This window comes from Marmota flaviventris, chromosome 2 (assembly GCF_047511675.1).
Source record: "Marmota flaviventris isolate mMarFla1 chromosome 2, mMarFla1.hap1, whole genome shotgun sequence".
Taxonomy (NCBI): Eukaryota; Metazoa; Chordata; class Mammalia; order Rodentia; family Sciuridae; genus Marmota; species Marmota flaviventris.
The window spans coordinates 22,690,382-22,715,280 of record NC_092499.1 but is presented as its reverse complement, the minus strand read 5'-3'; the positions used below and the strand labels follow the sequence as shown (position 1 = coordinate 22,715,280).

General features: G+C 38.4%; 1 protein-coding gene across 5 annotated transcripts in view; it reads right to left on the bottom strand.

Moving 5' to 3' along the window:
* Positions 1–4,157: 4,157 nt before the first annotated feature.
* Positions 4,158–24,899, bottom strand: part of Ston2 (stonin 2) — a 129,723-nt gene continuing 108,981 nt past the window's right edge. For all 5 annotated transcript variants that reach the window (XM_071607628.1, XM_071607631.1, XM_071607629.1 and 2 more), the window contains 3 exons: positions 18,293–20,128; positions 12,929–13,131; positions 4,158–11,277 (listed from right to left, as the gene is read on the bottom strand). In XM_071607628.1, coding sequence (XP_071463729.1) covers positions 11,194–11,277; positions 12,929–13,131; positions 18,293–20,128 — 2,123 coding nt within the window. In that variant the 3' untranslated portion in view covers positions 4,158–11,193. The remainder of the gene's footprint in view (positions 11,278–12,928; positions 13,132–18,292; positions 20,129–24,899) is intronic.

Here is a 24,899-nt window from a genome sequence, read left to right as displayed (position 1 = left end):
ATTTTTAATGTTTTTCTTGATAAATCATCTATATTTTCATGTTAGCTTTTCCCAAACTGAGCACAGACTGATACCTTGGGAACTCCTTAAATTCATATATATATATTTTTTTTCAGTACTGGGGCTTTGCATGTTCTAGCCGCATGCTCTACTATTGAACTACATTCCCAGCCCTAAGTTCATAATTTTAAAATCAAAAAATACTGGGTTACCGTTTTGTATTTGTTTGTATTTGGTATTTTAGCAGCCCCCTCCCCCCAAAAAAATCAAAAAAATTTAAACACTGGGTTTCTAGTAGACTATTTATTTATAGGATCAACTCAACCAGGTTCAGTGGGATCTGGTGTTATCTCCAGATAGTATCAAAATTGAGTTGAATTAGAGGATTCTGCAGAATTGCGTAATACATGGGAAAAAACTCTCACACATCTCCTGTCCAAAATGTTGAATGACTATATAAAAATAGACAGTAGATAAAAATACTTTGCTTTTGACTTTTTCCTGTTTCTAGAGTTTGTGTCAGGAGTATTATGCTGACAGAACAGGAGAGGAAAAAAATTTCAGTTTTTCTCAGTATCTTTATCAAAGTGTATTAAATGAGTTAAAGGGGATAGATTTTTTACTGCCTGGCATCAGGAGAATTAAACATGCTTGCAGCATTACTGATGACAATAACTTCAGAGTTGCAAAGAGAGAAAAGCAATAGTAGAAAGAAGACGTCACAGACTGCAGAATTTCCTTGATAGAAGAGGTATTGATTTCAAGGGATATTACAAAAAAGTAATATTTGAATTCAGAGTAAATTTTGGTCATTTTCAATTGCATGTTGATTTGTTTCTGCTGAGTCATTATTATTTTTGGTGAGTTTTGTCATATACTAAGAAAGCCAATTCTCTTGACTGTTGCTTTTTAATGAGTATGGCAAACTAATAAATACAAAACATTAAAAGGCAGCATATAATGGCGGGGGATGTAGCTCAGTGGTACAGTGATAGAGTACTTACCTAGCAAGCCTGAGTTCAATCCCCAGCAGGGGGGGGGGGGAGTCAGTGGATGTTAGGGTAGCTGGCACAAATATCCATTTCTGAGATCAAGGTTTATTGACAGAGAGTGTCTGCCAGGCTGCCCCTCTGCAAGACAAAGCAGGCAGAGTCACTTATAGAGTTTTTTTTTTTTTTCCTTTTTAACAAGGAACAAGAGCAAGCTGGAAATGACCTTGGGTGGAGCAGGCTAGAATTGACCTTGGGTGTAGGTGGCTGGGTAATAACAAATTTTTCTACGTAGAGACCTTGGGTGTGGGGGGGTGGGGTTGGGAACAGAGTATCTTAAGTTTCTTTTTCTTGGCACTTTATAAGTTTTGGGTCTGAGTTCCAGAACCAAAATGGAGTTACTATTGTCTAGGGACCTAACAGTAGACACGATACAAAATAGGAGTTTGGACGAAAAGAGGTCAATGTGGACAGAAATAACTGAAGACTATTTCAGATCTCTAAGATATGTTCCTTTTTCTGGTACTATCATTAGATTAAGCAGGACTTTATTCTTTTTTTTTTTTAGAGAGAGAGCGAGAGCAAGAGAATTTTAATATTGATTTTTTAGTTTTTGGCGGACACAACATCTTTGTTTGTATGTAGTGCTTAGGATCGAACCCGGGCCGCACGCATGCCAGGCAAGTGCACTACCACTTGAGCCACATCCCCAGCCCAGGGCTTTATTCTTGGTTAGTGAGAAATAAAAGACAGAAGAGAGAAAAAAGAGGGGAGAGAAGAAGGGAGGAGAAGGGGATGGGGGGCTGAATTCCCTGACCACTGTGGTTTGCTCCAGATGAATAGTGAATAGATTCTACCCTGTTCCTATATGTTGACCTGGACTCTGTTATGGGAGAAAAGTAGTACAGGTATTTTTGACCTTAGTTTTTCTGAAAATTTTATCTGTAGCTTTTGAGACCTCTAAAGGGAAAAAATTAATTTTTTGTTGTTAGTTCTTTTGTGGAGATCTAATATAGACTTTTTTTTTTTTTTTTTTGGAAAGATACTTCAATTGGGTCAGTCTATGACAGGATGAGATGGAATGGAGCTAAAACTGCTTTGCATAATAAGGTGAGGTAGAGTGGAGACTCATTTTACTTCCACTTCAATTTATTTGGTCTGCCATCACACTCTGAAGGAGATGAAAAATGCTGTCAAGTCAGAAACACTTGATTCATGTTGGTAAAACTGAGGGAAGAATTATACGACTCATTTTAATGACTTCCTCACACTAACCATGACTGGAACACACTGTTCAGATGGCTTAGGATCTTGGTTGGTGATGACTCTTTTAGAATCCTCATGGAAGAAATCGAAAAATTCATTGAGGGTCATAGAGCAACTATCATCAAAAGACCGATCCTTAGTTCTACTTTATTTTAGGCTATTTACATGATTTTGAAGATTAGAACTTAATTCCCATTAAAGAAGGACTTTTAAGAAGAGTTTCCAGTTTTCCTCAGACAGTAGTTTGGGGACTTGAGGAGTTAGCCTGTCTATGCATGTTAGGGGCAAAGGAGAAAGACGTTTAATAAGGAATTCCCTCTGTGGGCTTGGCCAATGGAGCAGGAATGTCTGATATTCAGTTGTAAGTTCTTTGCTATTTTTATACTATAGATAATCATCAATGGCTAATATTTGGTAAACATCTGTTATATCCACCCGCCTGGAATTATTAGTGCCTTGAGGAATGGAGAGAGGGGGATACTTTTGTTAAATAATACACATAAAATCCTGTACCAGTGGTTACACCAGAGTACAAGCATTACAAGAGTTTTAGCTAATATTGTGTCTTGGAAAGAGAGAAAGTTGAAACAGAGAGGTGTTAGACCGAGGTGATGAAGGAACTGGGAGGAGTTTGCAACAAGAATGGCAGATGACCCTAAAGACAATTACATGTCATCTTCACTTCCTCTCATTCTCAATTCTTTCTACCCAAATCTGGTGAGCATGTTTGGCTTGTTACTTGAGTATTCTATCAGAATGTTAAAGGAAAGGGCAGCCCCACAAAGCTAATTCTTATGATGGTGTGGAACCTAGACAAGGAGTTCTCCAAACTTGTTCAGGGGACAGTAGAATAAGTAGAATATTTTTGACAGATTCCCAACTTAAGCAAAAGTTATGATCTTTGACTGTTTACCCTTCTGTGCACCTGATATCAGTTTCTAGCTCCAATTTTATACTGATTAGGCTATACAGTTCTGTGTTTTGTTCAGGACAGAGATCTGTAGACAGCAGAGGGCCACTGAACTGGTGTGAGTTCTCCTCTAGTAGGTGCTTTCACTTTGCAATAAAATGTCCTTTGTCAATGTGAATTAAACACAAAGCTCAGTTTATTTTTTGCTTTCACTCCCAAACAAGCAAACAAACAAACAAACAAAACCCTTTATTTTCCTTGCTTTTAATATTTCCCATAGTCCAAAATACCTAGCATGTTGTTTACTGGTTGTTGTTGAAAAACTTGTCTTTCTAGAATGATGCTTCAATTGGCGGGACTCCAAAATGGCTTCATAGCTTTTACTATATTGAGTCCAATCTGGGGCTGGAGGCAGGCTCTACTACTATGGCTCAGCCTAACCATCACTCAGATCAAGCTGATCTGCTAACCCAACATACCATTTTTGTTCCTGCCTCTTGCCACCCCTAGGTTCCCTTCCTCTTGCCACTGAGCCAAACGTCTACTTCACTTCAGGTCTCACCTAAAAGCTATCCTTCCTGTGAAAATTTTAAATATTCTAGTCTATACCAGTTGTCTTCCTTCTGAGTTTATGTTGACATTTGTAATTAGAATTCATCTCAACTGAAAATTACTTTTTGAGCACTGACAATATTCCAGGAACATAATGTGAATTTATTATTTATGTGCCCCTTTACATTTCTTATTATGTATGTACTTCTTAAGGATTATATAATTTTCATTTGTTTTCTCACAGTATTGGGCACAAAATAGGAATTCGATAAATATATCGTAAATTATATACATGAAAAATTGGATGAGAATAATTAATGGGCCCCTTGCTAACTTATTGGCTGATAACTACTAACCATCTGAATTAGGTGATGGGCCTTATTAATAAACATTTACTCTTCCTTATGCCAATCCTCATTAAACATTGCACAGTGAGACACTTTGTTTAAAAACTTTTATTAACAGTTCATTTTCAAAGCTCAAAAAAAGGCATTACAGATTGTAATAAGCAGAACTAAAATAAAACCTCACCTCTACAGAGATGGCCAGTGTGTAGACTTTATTACATAGGCACGTTTTTTAAAGTAAACTGGTTTTACATAAAATTAACCACAACAATGCAAGAAGTCACACTGATTGAGGATGGATGAAGAAGGAAAGTATAAGGTTGAAGGGGCTGAATTATTCACTGGATCCTGGGTTCATCCACCCTGGCACATTGAAATTCACTATGGACATTACAAAAAAGGAGGGCAAAGAGCAGCACTCCTCTGTTACCTCTGGCTAAAACATCGATTCTGACTTATCTCTTGAAGGTGTTTTCAGATTCTGTTGGCAAGTGGACACGAAGATTAAATGCACGCTGGCTGGGGGCCAGAGGAGTTCTCGTTATTCCCTTCTCTCACCCCATTCTTTAAAACCCTTAAGCCCAACAGGCTCCTATTGAGAGATGAATGCAAATCTGCTTTCCTGGAACCAGGGGAATACCTCTAAGTTGGCCATCCTACAGCACATGGAGGCAAGTAACGGTGTTTAAGGCTTAGGTCCCCATGTTGCTGGACAGGGTCCACAACTAGAACTGAGGCAGAACAAAGGAGTGAACAGGAAGAGGATGCTGGAATTCCTTGCTCAGTGCAGTTGGAATTCATCCATTACATCTGACATTAAGTACAACTAGAAAAGAAACTAAAATCATAGTCAAGCCACAAATACCACATGAGAAAAGCTATATTTTGTAGCTTGTACATGTTTTTAAAAATTTTAAAGTACATTTTTATGTTACTGAGAGAAAGGAGGTGTGTGTCAGGGAACTATCCCTCTCTCTCTGGTTTTACTGTAACTTACAAATAGTCCCAGACTGTTGACTGAGTACACCTTCCTCCCTCAAGTCCTGCAGTTTTTGTATAAAGGTCATGTAGGCTATAAGTCAAGGATTACCCCGACATCCTCAGTACCTTGGAGGATTAGAGCTACATCTGCTTGAAGTCATACCGGGATCCTAATGTCCATTTTGGAGAACTGTCTGCTTCTCTTCACACTCACACCACTGCTTTAGGGGTAGTACCCCATGGAGCTTCCAGAGCAGCATTCCCACTAGTCTTCACCACCCTCTTTGGTGTTTTAAAAGCAACTAAAAGATAGATAATTGCAGGGTTTCCTGTGTTTCCATCTTCCCGGCTGATGGTGAAGGGTAGAGACATGAAAATAAAGAAAGATGAAGCAGTTGGTTTTCTCAGTCCTCAAAATTCAAATTCTTGGTTTGTAAGAATATATGAAGTATTATTGGCATGGAACTATCACACAAAAATTGGCACTAAAGGATATTTTGTAAGGTAACTCATAAAACTAGAGCTGGAAAGAATCTGAACAATCAGTCCAGTCCTCTCCCTTATTGGAAAGTGAAGTCCAACTGACAAAATAACAAGTCAATTAACATAGTGATTGTCTCCATGACAATGTTCTAGAGATTCATACAAATGCCAATTTTTCCTTTAATAAAGCCATCATGGCACACACCTACTAACAACTTTATATAAATAATCCTCAGTGTCCTTGTGTTTGGCTGCTAACACAGCACCCTGACCAGAGTAGACACTGGACAAATAACCTCTTGATCTGAATGATTCTGTTATTTATCCCTGCCTTGCAATCTTTTTTCCTACAGCTTACTTTTAGCTTTAAGAGAAGGCCTCTAGTTAAGTATTTTGAGGGTTATTGTCCAAAGCTATATTCTCCATGTCTTTTTATACTTTTTCATATTGAGATACTATTTTCTTTAGCCTGTTCTTTTATAACTTTTTATTATATCCAGTTGTTACTTGCCTTTGTCTAGGTACTGCCAAACATATTATTATGAAAGGTTTCTGCCTTTATAGGCTGGAATTTTAAGTGGAGTGATACATTTTTCTTTTTCAATTCTCAAAACATAGGACTAGATTTTCCCAAGCAGATTTGCTAAGGCACTCTAAAAGAAATGTAAAAATTCCACATTTTTGCTGCAGTTAACACATGGGAAAATGTTACTAATAGATACATTTGTTCTCTACATTTATGGTTGCCTTACATATCTCCTTCACTTTTAATTCTCAAAGTATATAAATACGAATCATAATACTCAAAGTCAGTCTCATTTACAAAAAAGATAATTAAGAACTGGTGATCTGTAGGGCATTTAGGCATTGCTAATGTTTAGAAAACATCCTTAGAAACTTGGTGAGAATGTCTTGATTTTACATACAGAATTGTCATGGTTTGGAGGGGATTTGGTAGTGTAGTATTGAGACACTTTGTTTACCAGATAATTTTTAAAATTTTTATTTTTGTTGGTTTTGTTAAAAATACCTGTTAGATTGCATTCTTCACATAATCTAAACTCTGGATATGCTGAAAATAACTTATAATAATTCTTGAGTTAAAAATTACCAGTTCCAACAGGGAGAATATATCTATGTAGGCTGGGTGGTAGTGCTTCCTACTCACACCAGTTTAGTAATTCCCAAGGCTTTAAGAAAAAAAAATAGCATATTTTCCACCAATCAAATTATTACTTTTATCATGATTTCATCTGGCAAGTTTCAGCCTTTTCAGACCTTTATCACTGTGGTGACAGTAACCCCAGTTGTGGTTAATGTTGGGGAGAACAAAGACCTGGCACACTGAGACTGGCTGTGCACTCCCATCAAATGCTTTCTTCTGCTTTGGCCATTCTAATGGGCAAGGTCTGGGCCCATAGAGCTGACGTGCAGCACCAAAACTGAATCAATCTGGCTATAGGCAGCACATCTTGCCTTTGCACTTTGGGGCATAAAAATGTTTCTCAGTATGAATACGGTACATTTTAAGTTCAAATTCGGTAGCACACGAAATGTGCCAACAGTTCTTATTAGTTGACTTTCAAGGCAAGAATAAAAGAAAAATAATAATTATTTTTTTGGACTGGGGATTGAACTCGGGCAGTCACGGCACTCACTGAGCCACATCTCCAGCCCTATTTTGTATTTTCTCAGAGACAGGGTCTTACTGAGTTGCTTAGCACCTCACTTTTTTTACTGAGGCCAGCTTTGAACTCATGATCCTCCTGCCTCAGCCTCCCAAGCCACTGAGATTACAGGCATGCACCACCACGCCTGGCAAGACAAATTATTTAAATCCTCCAGAAAATAAAAGCTGCTTGTTTGCTTTAATATGAGTATTTGATGGTAGCCTTAGAGTTTCAGGGGAAGTTTTCTTTTGACAAACATTTATTAAATATCAAATAACTTCCTTTTATTTCATGAATATGTTTGCCCTATCAATAAAGATTTAAGGTGGCTGAACCTTATTAAATTCCAAGCTTTGTGCTAGTTATTGGAAACAAAAAGAATAAGATGTGCTCCTTGTCTTCAACATCACATTTCTCAGGAACTTGAGTTTCTAGGGAAATAAACTTTCGCTCCTAACCACAGGATTTGAATAAAAATTAGTCTCATTTCAAACAAGAAATATTTTAAATTAAAAAATGTTCTCAAGGATTAGGAGCCCTAATAATAATTCAGGAAGGTAGAGAATAAAAGAAGAACCAAACAGAAAGTAAAAAAGCACAATACAACTGTCCAGTGATATTTAATATGAACAAAGTGCAAACTTTTGATAAGGAATAACTACTATGTCTATAAGAGCAACCAAAGGGGGTTGAATGGTCTCCCCACTTTGACATATCATAATGAATACATTTTGTGCCCTCTTTTACTGTGTAGTTGAAAAGCAAGCCCTAGAAAGCGAGTACAGCTATTGATGTCATGTGACATCTAATTTATGTTCTATTGTAACACTATGTATTGGTAAAATAAATTCACTTTTAATATTTTCACATTTTTGATAATAGACCAAGATTTTTTTGGTAACTCCCTACACACACAAAACAAACAAACAAACAAAAAACCAACCAGGTCCACAGTGACAAACAATTTGCACATCAAAAAGTAATTTGCCCAGCAGTGTTTATGGAAGTTATTAGTAAAACACTAAAAATATATTGTATTGAATCTCCCAACCCCTGAAATGTTACCCATAATCAGTTCCCTCTGATTTTAATCAGAGGCAAAACAAATTTGATGAAATCAAGGTAGTTATGTTTTTAAAAATTAGTAATAAATGGCTGGCTTGAATGAAGAAAGCATGGAAGGGATTTCCCAACTTTTGGTTAGAAATCACAGTCCAGGTGAAAGCAAGAAGGCATGAGAATTAGCCAAGGGGATAGGGCTGAGATCCATCAAGCAATCTGCATGCTCTGCTAGCAGGGAGGCAGGGATCTGGACACAGTGCTCAGCTTGGTAAGGAACGGGTGAGGATGCTCTTATTCATCTTGCCAACTCTCCAACCCAAGCAGACTCCTTAGGAATCTTAAGTTCCTTTAGTACAACCAGGGAAAGGATATGCTTTGAAATCCCTTGACAAAGCCCTCTGGGGGCTCTGCTATATTCTAAAGAACATGTAAACATGTAAGAAGGAAAAGATCACTGGAATTAGAGACTTATTCCTATTGAGACTATTTAGAAGGGATCTTGGTAATCATCGAACCCAAATCTAAATGTGAGAGTCCCTTTCATAGCACCCAGGATAGGTGGTTATTGTAACCTTTGGGCATAGGCAGCAACAGGAAATTTTACACTTGAGTTTATTCCTCTTTAGAACAACTTTTCTTAGAAAATTCTTTCTTATATTAAAGCAGACATCTTTTATCTGTAAAGTTCCTCTTTATTCTTATTTTTGCCCTCTGAAGCTACACAAAACAAATCTATTTCCTCTTTTTATAGATCAACAGAAATTTTGAGGCAGCTATTATAATATTCCCTCCTTCCCTGTACTCCCTTCCCAGCTATATCTTCTGTTCCTCAGGGTAGCTAGTCCCCTATTTCTTATATAATCAGACTCTGCACAACCCTGATCACCTGCTTGTGGACAATCAAGTTATTAATGCCTCTCTTAAAATACAGTATCTATAACTGAACCCAGCCCTCCATCCAGATGTGTACTGACCAATACATCTTGCAGAACTTTCTAAACTTCATTTGACATAGGTTGAATGCATTAGTTTTGTGAATTGCTACAGTATTCTCCCAATTCAAAACTGAACTATCATTTCCCTAAGAAAATATTTTTACATGAATAGCTACAGAAATGTCTTCCTAATGACCTTGTTTATGAACACACACATAAACACACACATTCACATGGTATTCTACTCTATACTTAAAGGGTTGCATTTTAAAAACTCAGAAAAAGGGTTTCTCATTAATGCCTATCCAACTCATTCTTTTATAGATTCACTCCTGTGCTTAGATAACTTTAAAATATTGTAACAATTTTTATAACCTATTATCAGTACATAGTTAGAATTCAATGAATATTCATTGAATAAATTAGTCCTGAAATTGGTCATTCCAAAACTGGAGATATTATTTATTTCTCTATTATGTACAAAGCTGATAAAAGTGTACTTTCTGTCCCCTCACTCCATTCTTCATGAGAGAAAACACCAAGGTACAAATAAGAAACAGAGGTAAGCAGGAAAAGAAGGCAGAATGTCCTGACTCTTAGAATCAGGATTTAATGTTCACAACATTGATAAATATGGCTTTTCCCCACCCTTACCCTACAGTTTTCTGCATTTTTGATCTATTATAATACTGTGATTATCAAACTCTGAATTTTGTGGGAAAGCTCATTCAATCTTTAAAATTATCTTTTCAGCTTAAATCTCCTATTAAGTGAGCTGAAGAGCCATGTAACAGTATATTGGCTACGAAGGTATAAAAAGAACTCCCAAATGCCCCTGACAACTGCCTGAGGTATAGAGTGTGCAAGCGTGTGTGCGTGCGTGTGTGTGTGTGTGTATGTTGCTTCAGGAATCAGAAGTGGCCTGTATTTTTCAGTGTGAATTTGGGAATTTAATGAGATTGAAAGTGTCTCCTGATATGTATATAATCTTAAATTTAATGTCCCTTTTCGTCAGAATGAGGAGAAAGGAAATAAGTTCAATTTTGCTTTCCCTTCAACAGAATGTAAATCTAGTCCAATCCATTTGCAGAATGTAGGTCCAATCACAGAATAAAAATATATCCTAATAGGCCTTTTCCTATTGTCTATTGTAATTTAGGACAGCAAATCCTTTGACTGAAATCTCAAGAGAAATGGAAAAAGTGTTTCAATCTAAACAATCTAGAACCAGGAGGAAATCTGAAAAATTTCTGTTGCATAGTGTTAACATTTAAAGAATGGAGATTTCTATGAAAGGTCTAGTAGACCCAAAGAAGAAATTTGTTGTGAACCTTTTCTGAACCTTTTCTAGAGGAGTGAAGTGACAGATACTAAAAAAAAAAAATTGATACTAGGGATTGATCCAGGGGGTACTTCACTACTGAGCCATATCCTTAGCACTTTCTATTTTTTAAGATGGGTATCACTAAGTTGCTGAGGGCCTCACTAAATGGATGATGCTGGCCTCGAACTTGTGATCCTCCTTTCTCAGCCTCCTGAGTCACTGTGATTATAGGTATGTGTCACTGTGCCTGGTGACAGATATGAATTCTTAAGACTGCTTTTTGACTTTTTTCAGAAATTCATGAGTGGCAGATGAACATCAGAAAGAAATCATGCCAACACTGATGTTGGAGGTTCTTTTACAGACTCTAACAGTCACAAAAAACCATAAGCCAGTGCTCTGATATAAGCAGAAAAAAGACAAGGAGGCTCAATTACACAGTAAGCTCCAAAAGTCAGGTGAACCATGTGCTTCAGGTATGGTCAGACTCAACAAGCCTCTCTCCACAGCAGCCACCTCAGGGTTCCTGCTAAAATACAGGTGACTGTAAATGAGAAGATCGGATGGACTGTTCCCAGCATGGAGTGGCCACAGCAGGTATTGACTTAAACCTCAGCTATTCAGGAAGACACCCTGTCATGACTCTTGGATCAGGTTCCTCACTGAAGGCTTTGTCACTGTATCCCACACTCCTTGGGATTGTCTACTTCATCTCCTTCAAAGTCTGGCTTCAAACTCTTTTTTTGTTCAATTTCCACCTGCCAAAATAAAAATTGGAGAAAACATCAAAACAAAACAATAACAAGAAAGGAGGGAAGGAAGGAAAGAAGGAAAGAAGGAAGGGCACAAAAACTAAAAAGAATCTTGGTAGTGTCTTTTAGGATTCCTTGTAATTGTACTAATGTCAGGTTATCCATGTTGGAGCTACTGGCCCTAGTGTATCATCATGACTTTCGCTTTGCATATGTTCTTCACATGATCTGAAATTCCCTCTTCCTCATGGATTACCTGAAAAATTCTTATTGTTTGTCATGCATAGTTACTCAAAGATTGTCTGTGTTCTGGACTCATTAAGCAGACTTTTGTGCTTCCCCTATGAATATTTCTACTGTATCTCATACACTAGTCTGGCTCCACAGGACAGGGCCAAGATCTTGTTCACCATTTTATCTAATAATATAGAAAAACAGGAGGCAATTGATGAATGTTTATCAAATAAATAAATTCCTTTGTAACTGATTCTTTAAACCTTTCCAAATATTTTACCACTTTAAAAGCCTCCAAACTAGAAGTAGTGAAGTGTTTATAGTTCTACCATATCTTCTGCAAAATATGCTGTCTTTTCAAAGGGTTCAATAAATAAATCTCCACTTGAAAATAACACACTTCAAATGAAGCCTTTGATAAGTCAGGCAGGGAATCCCTCAAGCTCAGGAATTTCATAATTAAGGTTGCTTCTCTCAGTTTACCGCTCCATTTGGAGGGTAATGATTCAAGACAGCACAGGGTCATGCTTGAGGAAAATGCTATTTTTTTTCCTGGCCACAAGATGGAGTATTTGTTCTTTTGGGTAGTTAAATGTTTTAGACCACACAACTAAGGAAACAGAGGAATCATAAATCACCATATAAATGTAAGGGTATCATTGTGAATAGGAAATTATTAAACTACTTTGCAAAATCCTTGTTTAAAACAACAATTTTTATTACTCCTTCCATAGCCTGGATCCTAATACCATTGTAGAAATTTGCTGTATTGTAACAGCCCAGTGCCCAGGTCATATATGTGTCTTAAATTTGCTTTGATCCACTTCATCAACTCATGCTGATGAAATGTGTTTAGGGTTAGACAAGTTCCTGATAACTCCCTTCTGCTTCCACATTCACTATTCTGCAACAAACTATATTACAAATGATATAATAATAAATTTACACCCACTGTTCTTTTTTCTTCTTCTTCTTTTCTTGGTACCAGAGATTGAACCCAGAGGCACTTAACCACTGAGGACATTCCCAGCCCTTTTTATTTTTTATTTTGAGACAGGGTCTTGCTAAGTTGCTGAGGCTGGTTTTGAACCTGTCTCAGCTTCCCAAGCCACTGGGATTACAAGTGTGCACTACCACACCAGGCCCTCTGTTCTTTCTACTGCTGTTATTCACAAGGACAGAGACATTGCATTCTCCTCTGTAAACAGCCCCTTTATTTTTTTCCAACCTTTGTCTTGCTCACAAGAGATCATTCATTAAAATCAGAGCAGACTCATCCACAGCTATGTATGTGTACTTCCTCTAGAATGCTAAGAGCATACTCTGCACAACAGTAAGCATTGCTAAAAGGATTAAGGAGGGGGAGGGTAGTAGTGTTAAGAGATGGGCTTGCAAACATCAGGCAGACCCCTCCCAAGGCTACCTTGTAGCTGTAATGTGCTGAATAATTGACCCACTTCCTGACATCAGTCTTATCTTCCACGGAGATGGATCTCACAGCGGCTTTGGAGGCAGAAGTTGTGGGCATGTTGAACTCAACATCCACATGACTGGCAAATCTGGAAGGCACTTCCCGGTCAGAACCAAGTTCAAGGTGGCAAAAGAAACAGTGTGGGTGACCAGAAGCTATGAAAGAAAGAATCCAGGTCAGGTTCTTTGGGGATGAATTTAAAAAATTTTAAAAAGGTCAAAAGAGCTACCTCAGTAACAAAGGAGACCAGTAGGCTGGGCACCTGGCAGTCTTACAGATGGTTCAGTGTTAATTGGAGGATTTGCTGCTGCAGGCTCTGTATGCCTTAGACCATTTGATAAAACATTGTCTAATGACCACTGCCCAGTATCCTATCAATAAAACCCATAGCCTGAGAAACAGACCATTCTGCCTGCATAGATCAGGGTGATATGTGGATGCAGTACAAACTAAAAGGGGTTGTAGATTGAAAGAATAGAATAAAAGGGATCAGCACTTAGCACATAGTAAAACATCAATGACAGCCACCTGGAGCAAAATCATTGCTTTCCTTTGAAGGATGAGTTGACTTTTCTTAATACCATTTCATATTTTCAAAAAGGCTTTTAGCATATTTCTGTGGGTGAATGACATATGTAAGTGACAAAAGCCTTATAGACAGCACACATGTATTAGGGAAAGTGTGGTACACACCTCAGAATAACTGATCCACATCAGAATACCATGCATTGGCTTCCAGCTGCAATGCAAGTGGCATAGAGTCCACACCCAAGTCTTTTGTTCTCCCCAGGTCTCAATTCCTCAACTGTAAAGTGGGGAGATGGAAGGGATAACAAAAGGGTGGGCTGGTGTATGCCAGGCACAGCCCCTTGCTGCTCCAATTCTATAAGTCTATATGTAATTATACTTGGATGGCAAATTAAGGATTTGATTTTTGTTTGAGAATTATTATTAGACTTGGGGGGGGGGGATTAGAGCTTAGTTCTATGACTTTAACCCTTCAAGCTTTCTGCCATTCTTCAAGCACAGCAGGAAATGATTGTTGAATGCCCTGTGCCTGCAGGAGGCTAAGTGCTTTCCACAGGTATTCTCACTGAATCTTCACAACAAAACCCTTGAAGTCATAATATCATCCTCACTTTCAGACCATGAAACAAAGTGAGCTGTCCAAGGTCATGGCTAGAAAATGCCTGAGCTTTCTAGTTGACTTAATGGTGTAACTGAAACATCTCCTTAGTTATCCATTGTCCCTGAGTAAACAATTCCCTCCCCCCCTTTTTTACTGGGCAGGATAGGACTTTCAAACTCAGAAATTAAGAAGGTACACACCTACTCTCCAAGGAAAACATTACAGAGTGAAGTATTGTTTTGCTGTTTCATAAATGTAACCTAATTCAATGGTAACTTGTAAAGAGTAAGACTTTGGGAAATTAACTGAAAAATTTGCACTAGTTTTTAGGAAAGGAATTTAAATAAGATACATGTAATTGTAGAAATTACATTATTTGAAAGTGAATCTACATATATCTTCTTAATTGTGTACCACAGATGTAATTATATAGCTATCATTCACTGACATTTGTTACAGACTTGATACTGTGCTGAACATTTAAAAAAGATTTATCTTAATTTCATTCTGAATGAGCTAGGTATTAATAGCCCTATTTTACAGATGAGAAAAATTGGGTTTCTCTGAGAAGGTTAAATTCATTGCCTGAGGTCACACCACATTAAGCAGTAGAGCTGAGAATCAAACTCAGATCTGACTCTGACTCCAAATTATGCCCTAAATTCTTCTCAATATGCTGCTATAGAATTAGAAAATACAACATACATAGAAAGAGTCTTTTACTAAGAACTTGATTAACTGCTTTTATCTAATTTACCTTTATTTGCATGTTGTTGGAATACTGAAAACTCATTTCTTTTACAAAAGTGACTCCCTCCTTTCACAGCAAACTCTGAAAGCAACATCTTTTCCTAGATTCCTCGCCTCCATTATTAGATGTGTGAGGCTGGTGGACACTTAAGTGTAATTTGAAAACTGGTATAGTTTAATTCACAGTAATGAGCTAAAAAAAAGCCTACACATTATGTTATTTTCCTTGATGAAAATGAGAAAATGTAACATTAAACTTCAGGGTTTTTTTTTTTTTTTTTCCCAAAAGGCTTTATTCTTATTGGAATTGTTTTATCTTTACCTGATCTAAAGAGAACTAGAATTCCAGCAAAGTTACCTATGTAGGATAGAATGCTTTATTTCCTCTTGTGAGACCTGTGGAGTAAGCAGGACTTATTTCCAGCATCTCCTAAGATTAAGAAAAAACTGTTGAGATTTCGGTGGGAGGAATCCTTGGAACATTTAGCTGGGTTTGTGCACTTGGCTGGGCCCTGCTGGTTGGAAGCAGTATGGAATTCAAAAGCAGCTACATGGTTTCCTGGGGGCTAAGAAGAGAACAAGCCCACGGTGGCTGCACACTTGCTGGCCCATGCTACCTGTAGTCTGCCTGCCACACCAACTGTGGGATGCAGAAGCAGGGCCAAGGTAGGTAGGAGTGTGTGTGGAGAGGTTCAGGCCTCTCAGCCGGCTGGGCCTTTTGACTTCTGCTGGGCCCCTGTAAATGGAGGTGGAAGTCATTAAAACAAACAAACAAAAAAAAAAAAACCTTAAAAGGTGATTTGCTAAGACTAACACCTAGATAGAAGAATTCAGGAAAATGGGGCTATTACTAATAGATCATCATCAGTTTTCTTGTTTCATGGATGGAGCATAGGATGAGAGGGCAAGGGCTGGGCACAGTGATTTCCAGTTATGGTAGGAAATTGCAGTCTGATCAGGGCATAGATCATATATAGCTTGTTTCCAGAAGAGAGTACTATTAATTTCCTGAATGGGTTCAGAAACATACCATGGGCCAGAAGTAGTACAAGAAGTCTCTATTGGGGGTCACTACTAAAAATATTATAATATAGCCATGATAGAAAAAGCATGGTGTCAGGGGTTTAGGTAAGGAACATCTTTAAATATCCTTATGCTGTCCTGTATGTTAAAAATCTCCCACAAATAAGGTTCTAGTAAACTAGTAACATACTTGCTGCATTTACTTGGCCTTGAGCTATTGAATATTTTCTACTGGGAAGCATTAAGAAAAATGTTTGCTGAAGACCTATATTGCTTTGTCCCTGTCCTGTGTCCATTTCCACCTTTTTCTGGTAGCAATCTTTTTTTTTTTTCTCTTCTTTTGAGAAATAATCTTCCCTGCTGCTGAATATCAGCTTGATGCTTAGATGAGTCAAAATGCCCTGGACACGCCTCGCCTGGATCCACTTGGCAATGAGACAGAAAATGGTGGTGACCATTTGTCCCAGTGGCTGCACCCTGAGGAGAAATCCACTAGTTATGAGGGCTATTCCAGAGCTGCCTTTTCTGATGTCTGTCTGTTCAAACTTTTCTTCAGTTCTCTGAACTATTCATATTCATCCAGCCTGTCTCTCTTTCTTTTCTTCCTTCCTTTCTTATTTCTTTCATTCCTCCCTCCCTCTCCTTCTCTTAAGGTCAGTGTTTGTTGCTTATAATCAAAACCCTTATACAGTACTTTTAAATGTTTTAAATCACTTTGAGATATGCTTGTATGCATTGAGAAAACTGCGAATCTCTGTTCTTATAACAGAAATTATTTCAAGTTTGTGTCTGTTTGGCTTCATCTATTGCCATGTAAGTGGGAACTGTGGTATTGACAAAAGAGCCCTGGATGTGGTTGTGAGACTTTAGATGAGTCACATCACCTCCAGGGCCTTAATTTCTCATCTGTAGAATGAAGAGGTTTGGCTGAGTTCCCCATGGTCCCTTCCAGCTTGGAAGTGCAGTAATTCCACAGTGCTCTCTTCCCCAGGGCTTTTGTGCCATGGGGGGATTCAGTGTTTTTACTTCCCTGGAAAGTTGCGAGTCTATGGCTGACATAGAAATTGCAGAGTGTTCACCAGGAGAACACGGTGTTGACTTCAAGAGAAGTGAAGAAGCAAGCAAAGAGAGGAAGACTTTGTTTTAGAAATTCTGTCAATTTAGGAATAGAGGGTAGCAAACCCAGCCTCAAACAACAGAAGCCCTATTGTCTCATCAGATTGCACTGCTACACCCAGTGTCTGACACACAGTGCCTGGTGTGCACCAGCTCTCTGGGCTGCCTGAGGAGTTTCCCGACAGTACTGCTTCTTGCTATCATGTCATATTGCACCTAGGATATGGTAACATAGCCACTCCACCTGCTGACCAGGAGAGGAACACTCTGAATACACAGTTAGGAGTTAATTGTGAAAATGGATGAAAGCATAGCTACACATATCAATCAGGAGTTTCCCCAAAGCTTATTCTTTTTGCTCCACTAGCAAATCCACTTTTGTTAACAGATGGGCACAATTTATTACAAACAAGAAGAGAATGGTTTGAAGGCTCATGGGATCATGAGCTTGTTCCTGCCACTGGGGTCACCCAGGCCTACTCTAAGAAAGAAAGCTATTAGAGCTGGTTTGATTGCTGCCTTGTTTTGTCATGTCACTAAATCTCTCTGGACCAACAAGGAAAGTAATTGCCTTCTGGGCTCAATCAAGCACAAGAGCATCCCCCACAGCTGGGAGCAGGCCAGCTAGGGTTGGTATGCTTTCTGTTTGTTTAAATAAAACATTCCTTGCTTTACTTCATGCCTGATGAAATTTGGGCTCATTTGGACCTTCATGCTCTAGCTGGATCTTCAGTCTGATTGGAAGCCCACTTCCCTTCTTGCCCATCCCAAAGTCCCAGAGCCAAACTTTGAGTTTGAGATATTTTGACTGACAGGCTTCACAGAGTGAAGCTCAGAAATTTAACTTTTCATGTGTAATTATGATTGGCTACAAACTGGCCCTTTCACCTACATTCAGGGCACAGCTAGAAAGATGCCTCTTCAGAACCCAGAAGCCTTCCAAGGTAGGATCTGGAAATGGACTGCTTCTAACACCACAGTTAATACTTTAATGAGTCCCAAAAGAATAAACATTCAGAAGCTTCCTTGGAAAGCTGCTTATCGGCTTAGCTGAGCAGAGTAATACATATTTTTATGGAAGATTTATGATAACAAGGAGCTGAAAAGATGGAGTGAACTAGGTCACCATGCTTGTTATTTTGCACAAATATTTCAATTATTCTGGTGCCCCTCCCCATTCATTACCATTCCCACCACACAACAAAAGCAAGCACTTGATACAGGATGAAGATATGGAAGGTGATCCCAGCTTTCAGGGAGCATATGGGCGTTTCCACAGAAGAGAAACCCTGACCTACCTGAGTTTTTGTCAGGCAGCCGGTTTATCCTCCACACGATGGCGTTGAAGGCATGCTCATACTTGGCAGTTCCCAGTGTTACTCTCATGACAGGCTCAGAACCAGAGACACTAGTTGAGCCAAAACTTGCCCCCCGATTCACTTTGGCTTTCAGAGACTTTTCCCCAAGGACACTTTCCCTGCGGAAGTTTTTCACCCACTCACTGGGCACTGGGTAACGCACCATTACATTCTCGCAGGGAACCTGGGTGAGAGGGTCACGGTTAGAGGAGAAACCAGATGACATCCTCAGCCAGCTTTGCACCTCCACCTCTGCCCCGTTGATACTGGCTGCGGTCCTGAGCATGAAAGGCAAGGACTTCTCAGCAAACACTGTCCTGAACCGCATGAGCTCAAACCGGCACGCATCCAAAGGGTTGAAGAGAATAACCCGAGAGCTACTGAACACATCCTCATCCACACACCCATGAAAACGGCATTCATGGAGCTTAATCCACTTTGTGGTTGTGGTGGGCATTATATCCTGCCGGGAAACGATTTCATTTCCTTTCACAAGGATGTCATTAAGGCCCAAGCGGCACTCCGCGAGCCCAGAGAGAAAACTCAAAATGTGGATTCGTGTTAAGACGTGGTGCTGGAGAATCTGGTTGTCTCCTTTGCTCACAATGCCAGAGAATTCGTCTTTGACATCCACTGTGATCTCCTCTTCGAGGTAGTTCAGACCAACTGTGCTCAGGTCCATTGATAACACCGGCAGATCCATGAGACGGTCCTGAACTGCACGGATGAAGCTCAGGAAATCATCATAACTGGTGGTACCCAGCTTAATCACTTGTTCCCTCTCTGCTGTGTGGGCTACAGCAGGTTTGGGTTGGTATTTCTTCTTCTCCTTGTAGCTGACTCGGTCAATCCGTAGGCTGTGGATCCTACCATTCTCATCATAGTTTTGAAGCCGGGGTTCGGACACCTCATGGTACATCTCCAACTTGAACTCACGAAATGGTTTCTCTAGGCCCTGCTCATAGTAGAGCTGCAGGTAACCACTGTCCGTTAGTTTGATGTAGATTGGTCCCCAGTGCCTGGAGGACATGATGTTTTTCTTCTCCGGGATCCTCAGCATCATTGGCCACCCATCCCTGGGCTGGGACAAAGCTGGCCCAGGCGGGTGAGCATCTAGCTCAATCCAGGCTACTGGGTCATCATCAGGTAGTGTTGTGCTGCCAAAATGATCAGGATCATCGATGTGGAGCTGTTTAAGTTTTTCAACAGCATCAGAGTGTGACTGACTTTTGCTTGAATCATCAAAACTGATGGCATCCTGGTAGATGACGATGAGTGAATCTCTTTGGCTTTTGCCTGTGGTACTGGAAATGGAACTGTTTTGGGAACGCCTCTCCTGTTCCTCAAAGAAAGCACTGAAAGGGTTGATAGGAGAGGGCTGTATATCCTGTAAAGTCTCATTCAAGAAAGGATTGGTTGCCCTCCAAGGTGGTGCCTCAGGTATGAAAGGTGGACGGTTTAAGGAGGAAATGTCTAACTTCTGAAGTTTGGAAAAGTTCATCAAAGTGCTCTTGGGACGATCCCTCTTAACTGACCCAGTTGAGTTAAAAGGTGCATCTGGGACCACAGATGTAATAGATGGTATATCTGGCTTCAGAGGAGAGGTGACTGGTAGAGAAGGGAGGCTAATTTCATTATCATCAAAAGTGACCCAGCTGGGGAAACGAGCAGAGGTCACTGGAGGGGTAGGGTGCCCGTTCATAGCTGGACTGCTGGTTTGCCAAGTGATGGCCTCCATCTCTACCTCCTCATCTTCCTGAAGTGAGGAAGAATTGTCTAAAAGGAAAAAGAGACCATATGAGGGCTGCCATTCAGGTCCTGTGGAGTTAGAGAAAACTGAAGTAGGTGAATGAGGGAATGCTAGAATTTTATGTTGAATCTAGTCAGTTCAAAAACAACTCGATACCTGTCTCAAATGCTTGGTCTCATAATTTTGTAATGAGCACACCACCTTACATGAAGTTAAGAATGTAATGGTAATATCAGAAGCATTAACTGGTAGGACCAAGCTCTGAAACAGATGTTTTCTACACTTATCTCTAAGGTGTATATTCTTAATTTTTAAGCATTGAAAACTACCTTCTATACAAAACAATATAAACTGACCTCATTTTTTAAAAAGTTCATTTCTGTCAGTGATAATATGACTACAAATAATATACTTGGAAGAATTCTAGCCCAAATATGATAAAAAAGACAAAATTATTAACATCATCAATATGTATGTAGTAAGTTCATACAACTGAATAAGAAAAACACAAACTCCAACAGAAATATGGGCAAATGACATAAACAGAGAACTCATGAAAGAGAAGCTAAAAATGTCTAATAAGCACATGAAAAATATTGTCTCACTAGTAATAAGAAAAACAAAAATTAAACAAAAAAAAAATCAGTGAAGATTTTCAAAGTTTTCATTTTTCAATGAGGGTTAGGGTGGCATGAGAGGAACACTAAATACACATTCAATGAGACTAAGTTGCAACAAACACACTGAAAAGTGGTCTGGTGAGATAATTAAGGATCTTAGAAATGTTCATAAGCTATGACTTAGTAATTCTACCCTTAAGAAATAAATCAGGTTGGGAATCAAGTTTGAAGAACAGAGATGTCCATTTTATCATTATTAGGAAGAAATAAAAGGAAAGATTTTAAACATCCAACAAGTGGGATGAACATTAAGAAATTGAGGCACACATAGAATAATAAATACCTAGTCATTAAAATTTTCACAGGTTATAATAAATAAGAAATATTCATAATATAATCTCTTCTTTGTTTCTCTAAAATGTCCATTTTGGGGCTTATTTATTGGATGATAAGCAGGTTATTACCAATAAAGCTCCACCTAGCAAGTCCCTCAAGGAAGGGGGTACACAGGACAGGGAGTCTTAATGAGGGAATGATCCAGACCTTAACATAATAAGGACTGTGTCTGCAGAGATTGTGGGAAGGGAGGAGAACAACAAAACCTTTAGCAAGAAGGAGCTGATTTTGATGAACATCTGGCATATAGCAAATACTCAGTAAAGGTTTGTTGACTGAATGTAAAAAGAAACTTTGCTTTGGAGTAGCTCTTTCATTTTCCGTATCTGGAGGAATGTGTATAGGGATCTCTGCCACCACCCCACCCACTATTTCTATTGCTATTCATTCAGAATCAAAGGGAAAAGGATACACAAAGATTCGGATTTCTGATGGCCTTGCTAAGACTTTATGCATATCACATCCAAGCACTCCAAATCAGCAACACCACACATAATTGCACATGTAATTACACACGGATGGGATGGCTGGCTTGTCACTGTCCTGCCAGAACTGTATTCAAACAGATAGCAACTTCCTTAATTAGAAACGTCATTTAGAAAAGGTAGGCTGAATACATACATAAACCACACCTACTCCAGAAATACAATGAGTGCATGGTATTTTCTGTACATGCAGCACTACAAAAGGATTTGAAAGCATTTTAAAATTAAAGATGAGAATCTCCTTCAAATTCAGTTTTGTGGATGTACATACAAATGGTTTATTTTTTGGCAAATGAAGGGAAAGTATCAAAAAATAACCTCGGTTTATAGTATTTACATTTAATGTGTTTATTGATTATTATTATTAATAATAACTTATTTTTATTGGAGGCTAAGGAAAACATTGTAAGCCTTAGTAATATTTTACTAACACAATTACTTCCTAGGAACAGTAACTCATCCTCCCTAGAGATCTGGGCAAGGGGTGGATCTCAAAACTCGTTTCTAATGAGGCAGCTCTGCAAACTTCCAGAAGTTTGTGTTTCCACCACAAAGGAGAGAGAATTTTGAAATTCTGCTTGTATTTCCAAGCAGCACCTGCCTGGCCCACCCCACTAGCAGGGGTATCGCTTGTGCCTGGAATGCATCACCACACCCTGGTTTAGAATAAGCTGAAGTCTTTTTCTTTGGGAGGGCAGCCTTCTGCCAAAGCCATTTATCCTCCTGCCAAAGGGTTCCCCTGTGCTGGTAATCTTGTCCCTGAAATAGCATTTCTCATCTCCTTCTGAGCCAAAAAAAAGAAGGGGAAAAAGGTCTTTGTCTCTACTTAAATACAATTTTCTTACAATAAATTCCTTTTCAAATCAAGTTATTTAAAATCACATCAAGTTCTAGACTTTTTTGATGCATTAGACTCATAACTTAAATGAAATGTCTTTAAATTATAAAGGACTTTTTTGAATTAAATTAATTTCTAGAGATTTTATTTTCTCTTTGATGGCCACTGAAAAACATTGGAAAGTCTCTCTCCTTTGGCCGTTTCATGTTCCATAATTACAATGGTTTTAAAAACCTATCTTTTAGTTAGGAGTGAAACATGGGTCAAATTTCTGAAATTGAGAATTTGAGCCAGGCATGGTGTTGCATGCCTAAAATCCAAGGAACTAGGGAAGCTAAGGCAATAGGATCCCAAGTTCAAGGCCAGCCTCAGCAACTTAGTAAAAGCCTGTCTCAAAATAAAAAATAAAGGACTGGGGATGGAGCTCAGTGGTAGAGCACCTTGGGTTCAATCCTCAGTAACCCCAAAAAGGAAAGAGAGAAAGAGAAAAGAAAAAAGAAAGAAAGAAATCAAGAATTTGTTTTTTTAACAACATCACATATAAAGAAAAAATTTCTCAATAACATTACATACTTATACAGATGAAAAGCAGGAATGGTTTTTGGTTCACATAAAATAAAGCATTTCTGGAAGTGCAACCAAAGACTGCCAAGAGTTACTTTCAAAAATCATCCCTTATTAAGACACTGATTTCTCTACTGTGACTTAATTTTGCTCCATTTTTCACTTGACTGAGAGACAGCTTTGATTGCTTTTACAAAGACTGAATTATATTTCTTGAGTCCCTTTTTATTAGAGAATATTCTTCGGACTTTTACACATAAATAGATAATTTATCTGTATGTAAAACTCCTGTTGGTAAATATTTGCATTATGTGTGATAAAAAATTCATGACCATAATATATAATGAGTGTGTGTTCTTAATAAAAATGAATATACCTTCACAAATAAGTAGGATAAGGAAAATAAACAGATAATTTACATAAAGAAATATAACTGTCTAATAACTAAGAGGAGAAAAAGAATTTAACCTTATGAAACAATGAAATACAATTGTCCTAGTATCAGAGATTTAGACAGTTGAAGAAATTTACATTCTCCTGAAAGGCAATTCCAAAATTTGTCTAAAGTTTTCAAAAACAGTGACTCAAGAGTCTTATAGGAATTTAAGAAAATAAAAAAGATGCAACATTGTATATAGATGATATTTATCAAAGTAACATTTGGATCACTAAAAAACTGTGAACAACCTAAAGTTTGAGGTTGCAGGTCAAATTTCTGAAATTGAGAATTTGAGCCAGGCATGGTATTATATATCTAAAATAAAGACTGTTTTATAAATTGTTATACCCTTAGGGATTCTGTGTTGCCATTGAGAGACAATGCTCCCCCCACCCTCTCTCTCTGTTTTTCTGTTTGTTTGTTTGTGGTTCTGTGGATTAAACCCAGGTGAACTCCACCAATAAGCTACATCTCCAGCCCTTTTAATTTGTTTTTTGAGGCAGGGTTTTGCTAAATTACTGAGGCAGACCTCAAATTTTCAATCCTCCTGCCTCAGCCTCCCCAGGAGCTGGGATTATAGGCATGTCCTACCTTGCCTGGTGAGATAATGCTCTTGATGTATGTTTATTCACATGGAAGCTGACCATGCTATACTGTTGAGTCAAGTATTTACTTTGAGTAAATAATAACAAGAACCTAGAAGCTGAATTGCCTTGATTTCAGTTATGTATTAGTAGTTTACTAGCTGCATAGCTGGGCATGGTAGCACATGGCTATAATTCCAGCATTTTGGGAGGTGGAGGCAGAAGGATTCCAAGTTCAAGGTCAGCCACTGCAACTTAAGGAGATCTCGCCTCAAAAATTTTTTAAAAAGAGCTAGGGATATAGCTTAATGGTAAAGTGCCTGTGGGCTCTATCCCTAGTACAAACAGGAAAAAAAAAAAAAAAGGTTTACTTAATATATGACTTTGGATACGTTTTTAATTTCTCTCAGTTTTACCATTTCATATTTTCCTAATTTAGGAATATATAAAATCCTACCTGAAAGGCCAATAATAAAATTTCAGTGGATGTGAGCTGCTCTTACTACTACTACTACTACTAGAATAATACATTTCATTACACAAAGCATATATGTGTTAGAAAGCACTGGACTATAATGTTTCATAATGCTTTGTGTTGAAAACAAATGTCTCAGAGTAAGCACAAGTGGATCAGGGGAGGTGTTTAGGGAGGGAAAAGGAAGGTACTAGAGAATGATATTGATCATTTTATGTTATGTGCATGTATAAATATGGCATAATGAATCCCACACTAGGATGTATAGTCATAATGTACCAACAAAATTTTTTAAAATTTTAAATCAGTACCCTTTCTTTTAAAAAACAATTTTAAACATTTAAATCTTAAGCATTTAAAACACTGCTCTGTTGCTCACAAAATAAAGAAATAATA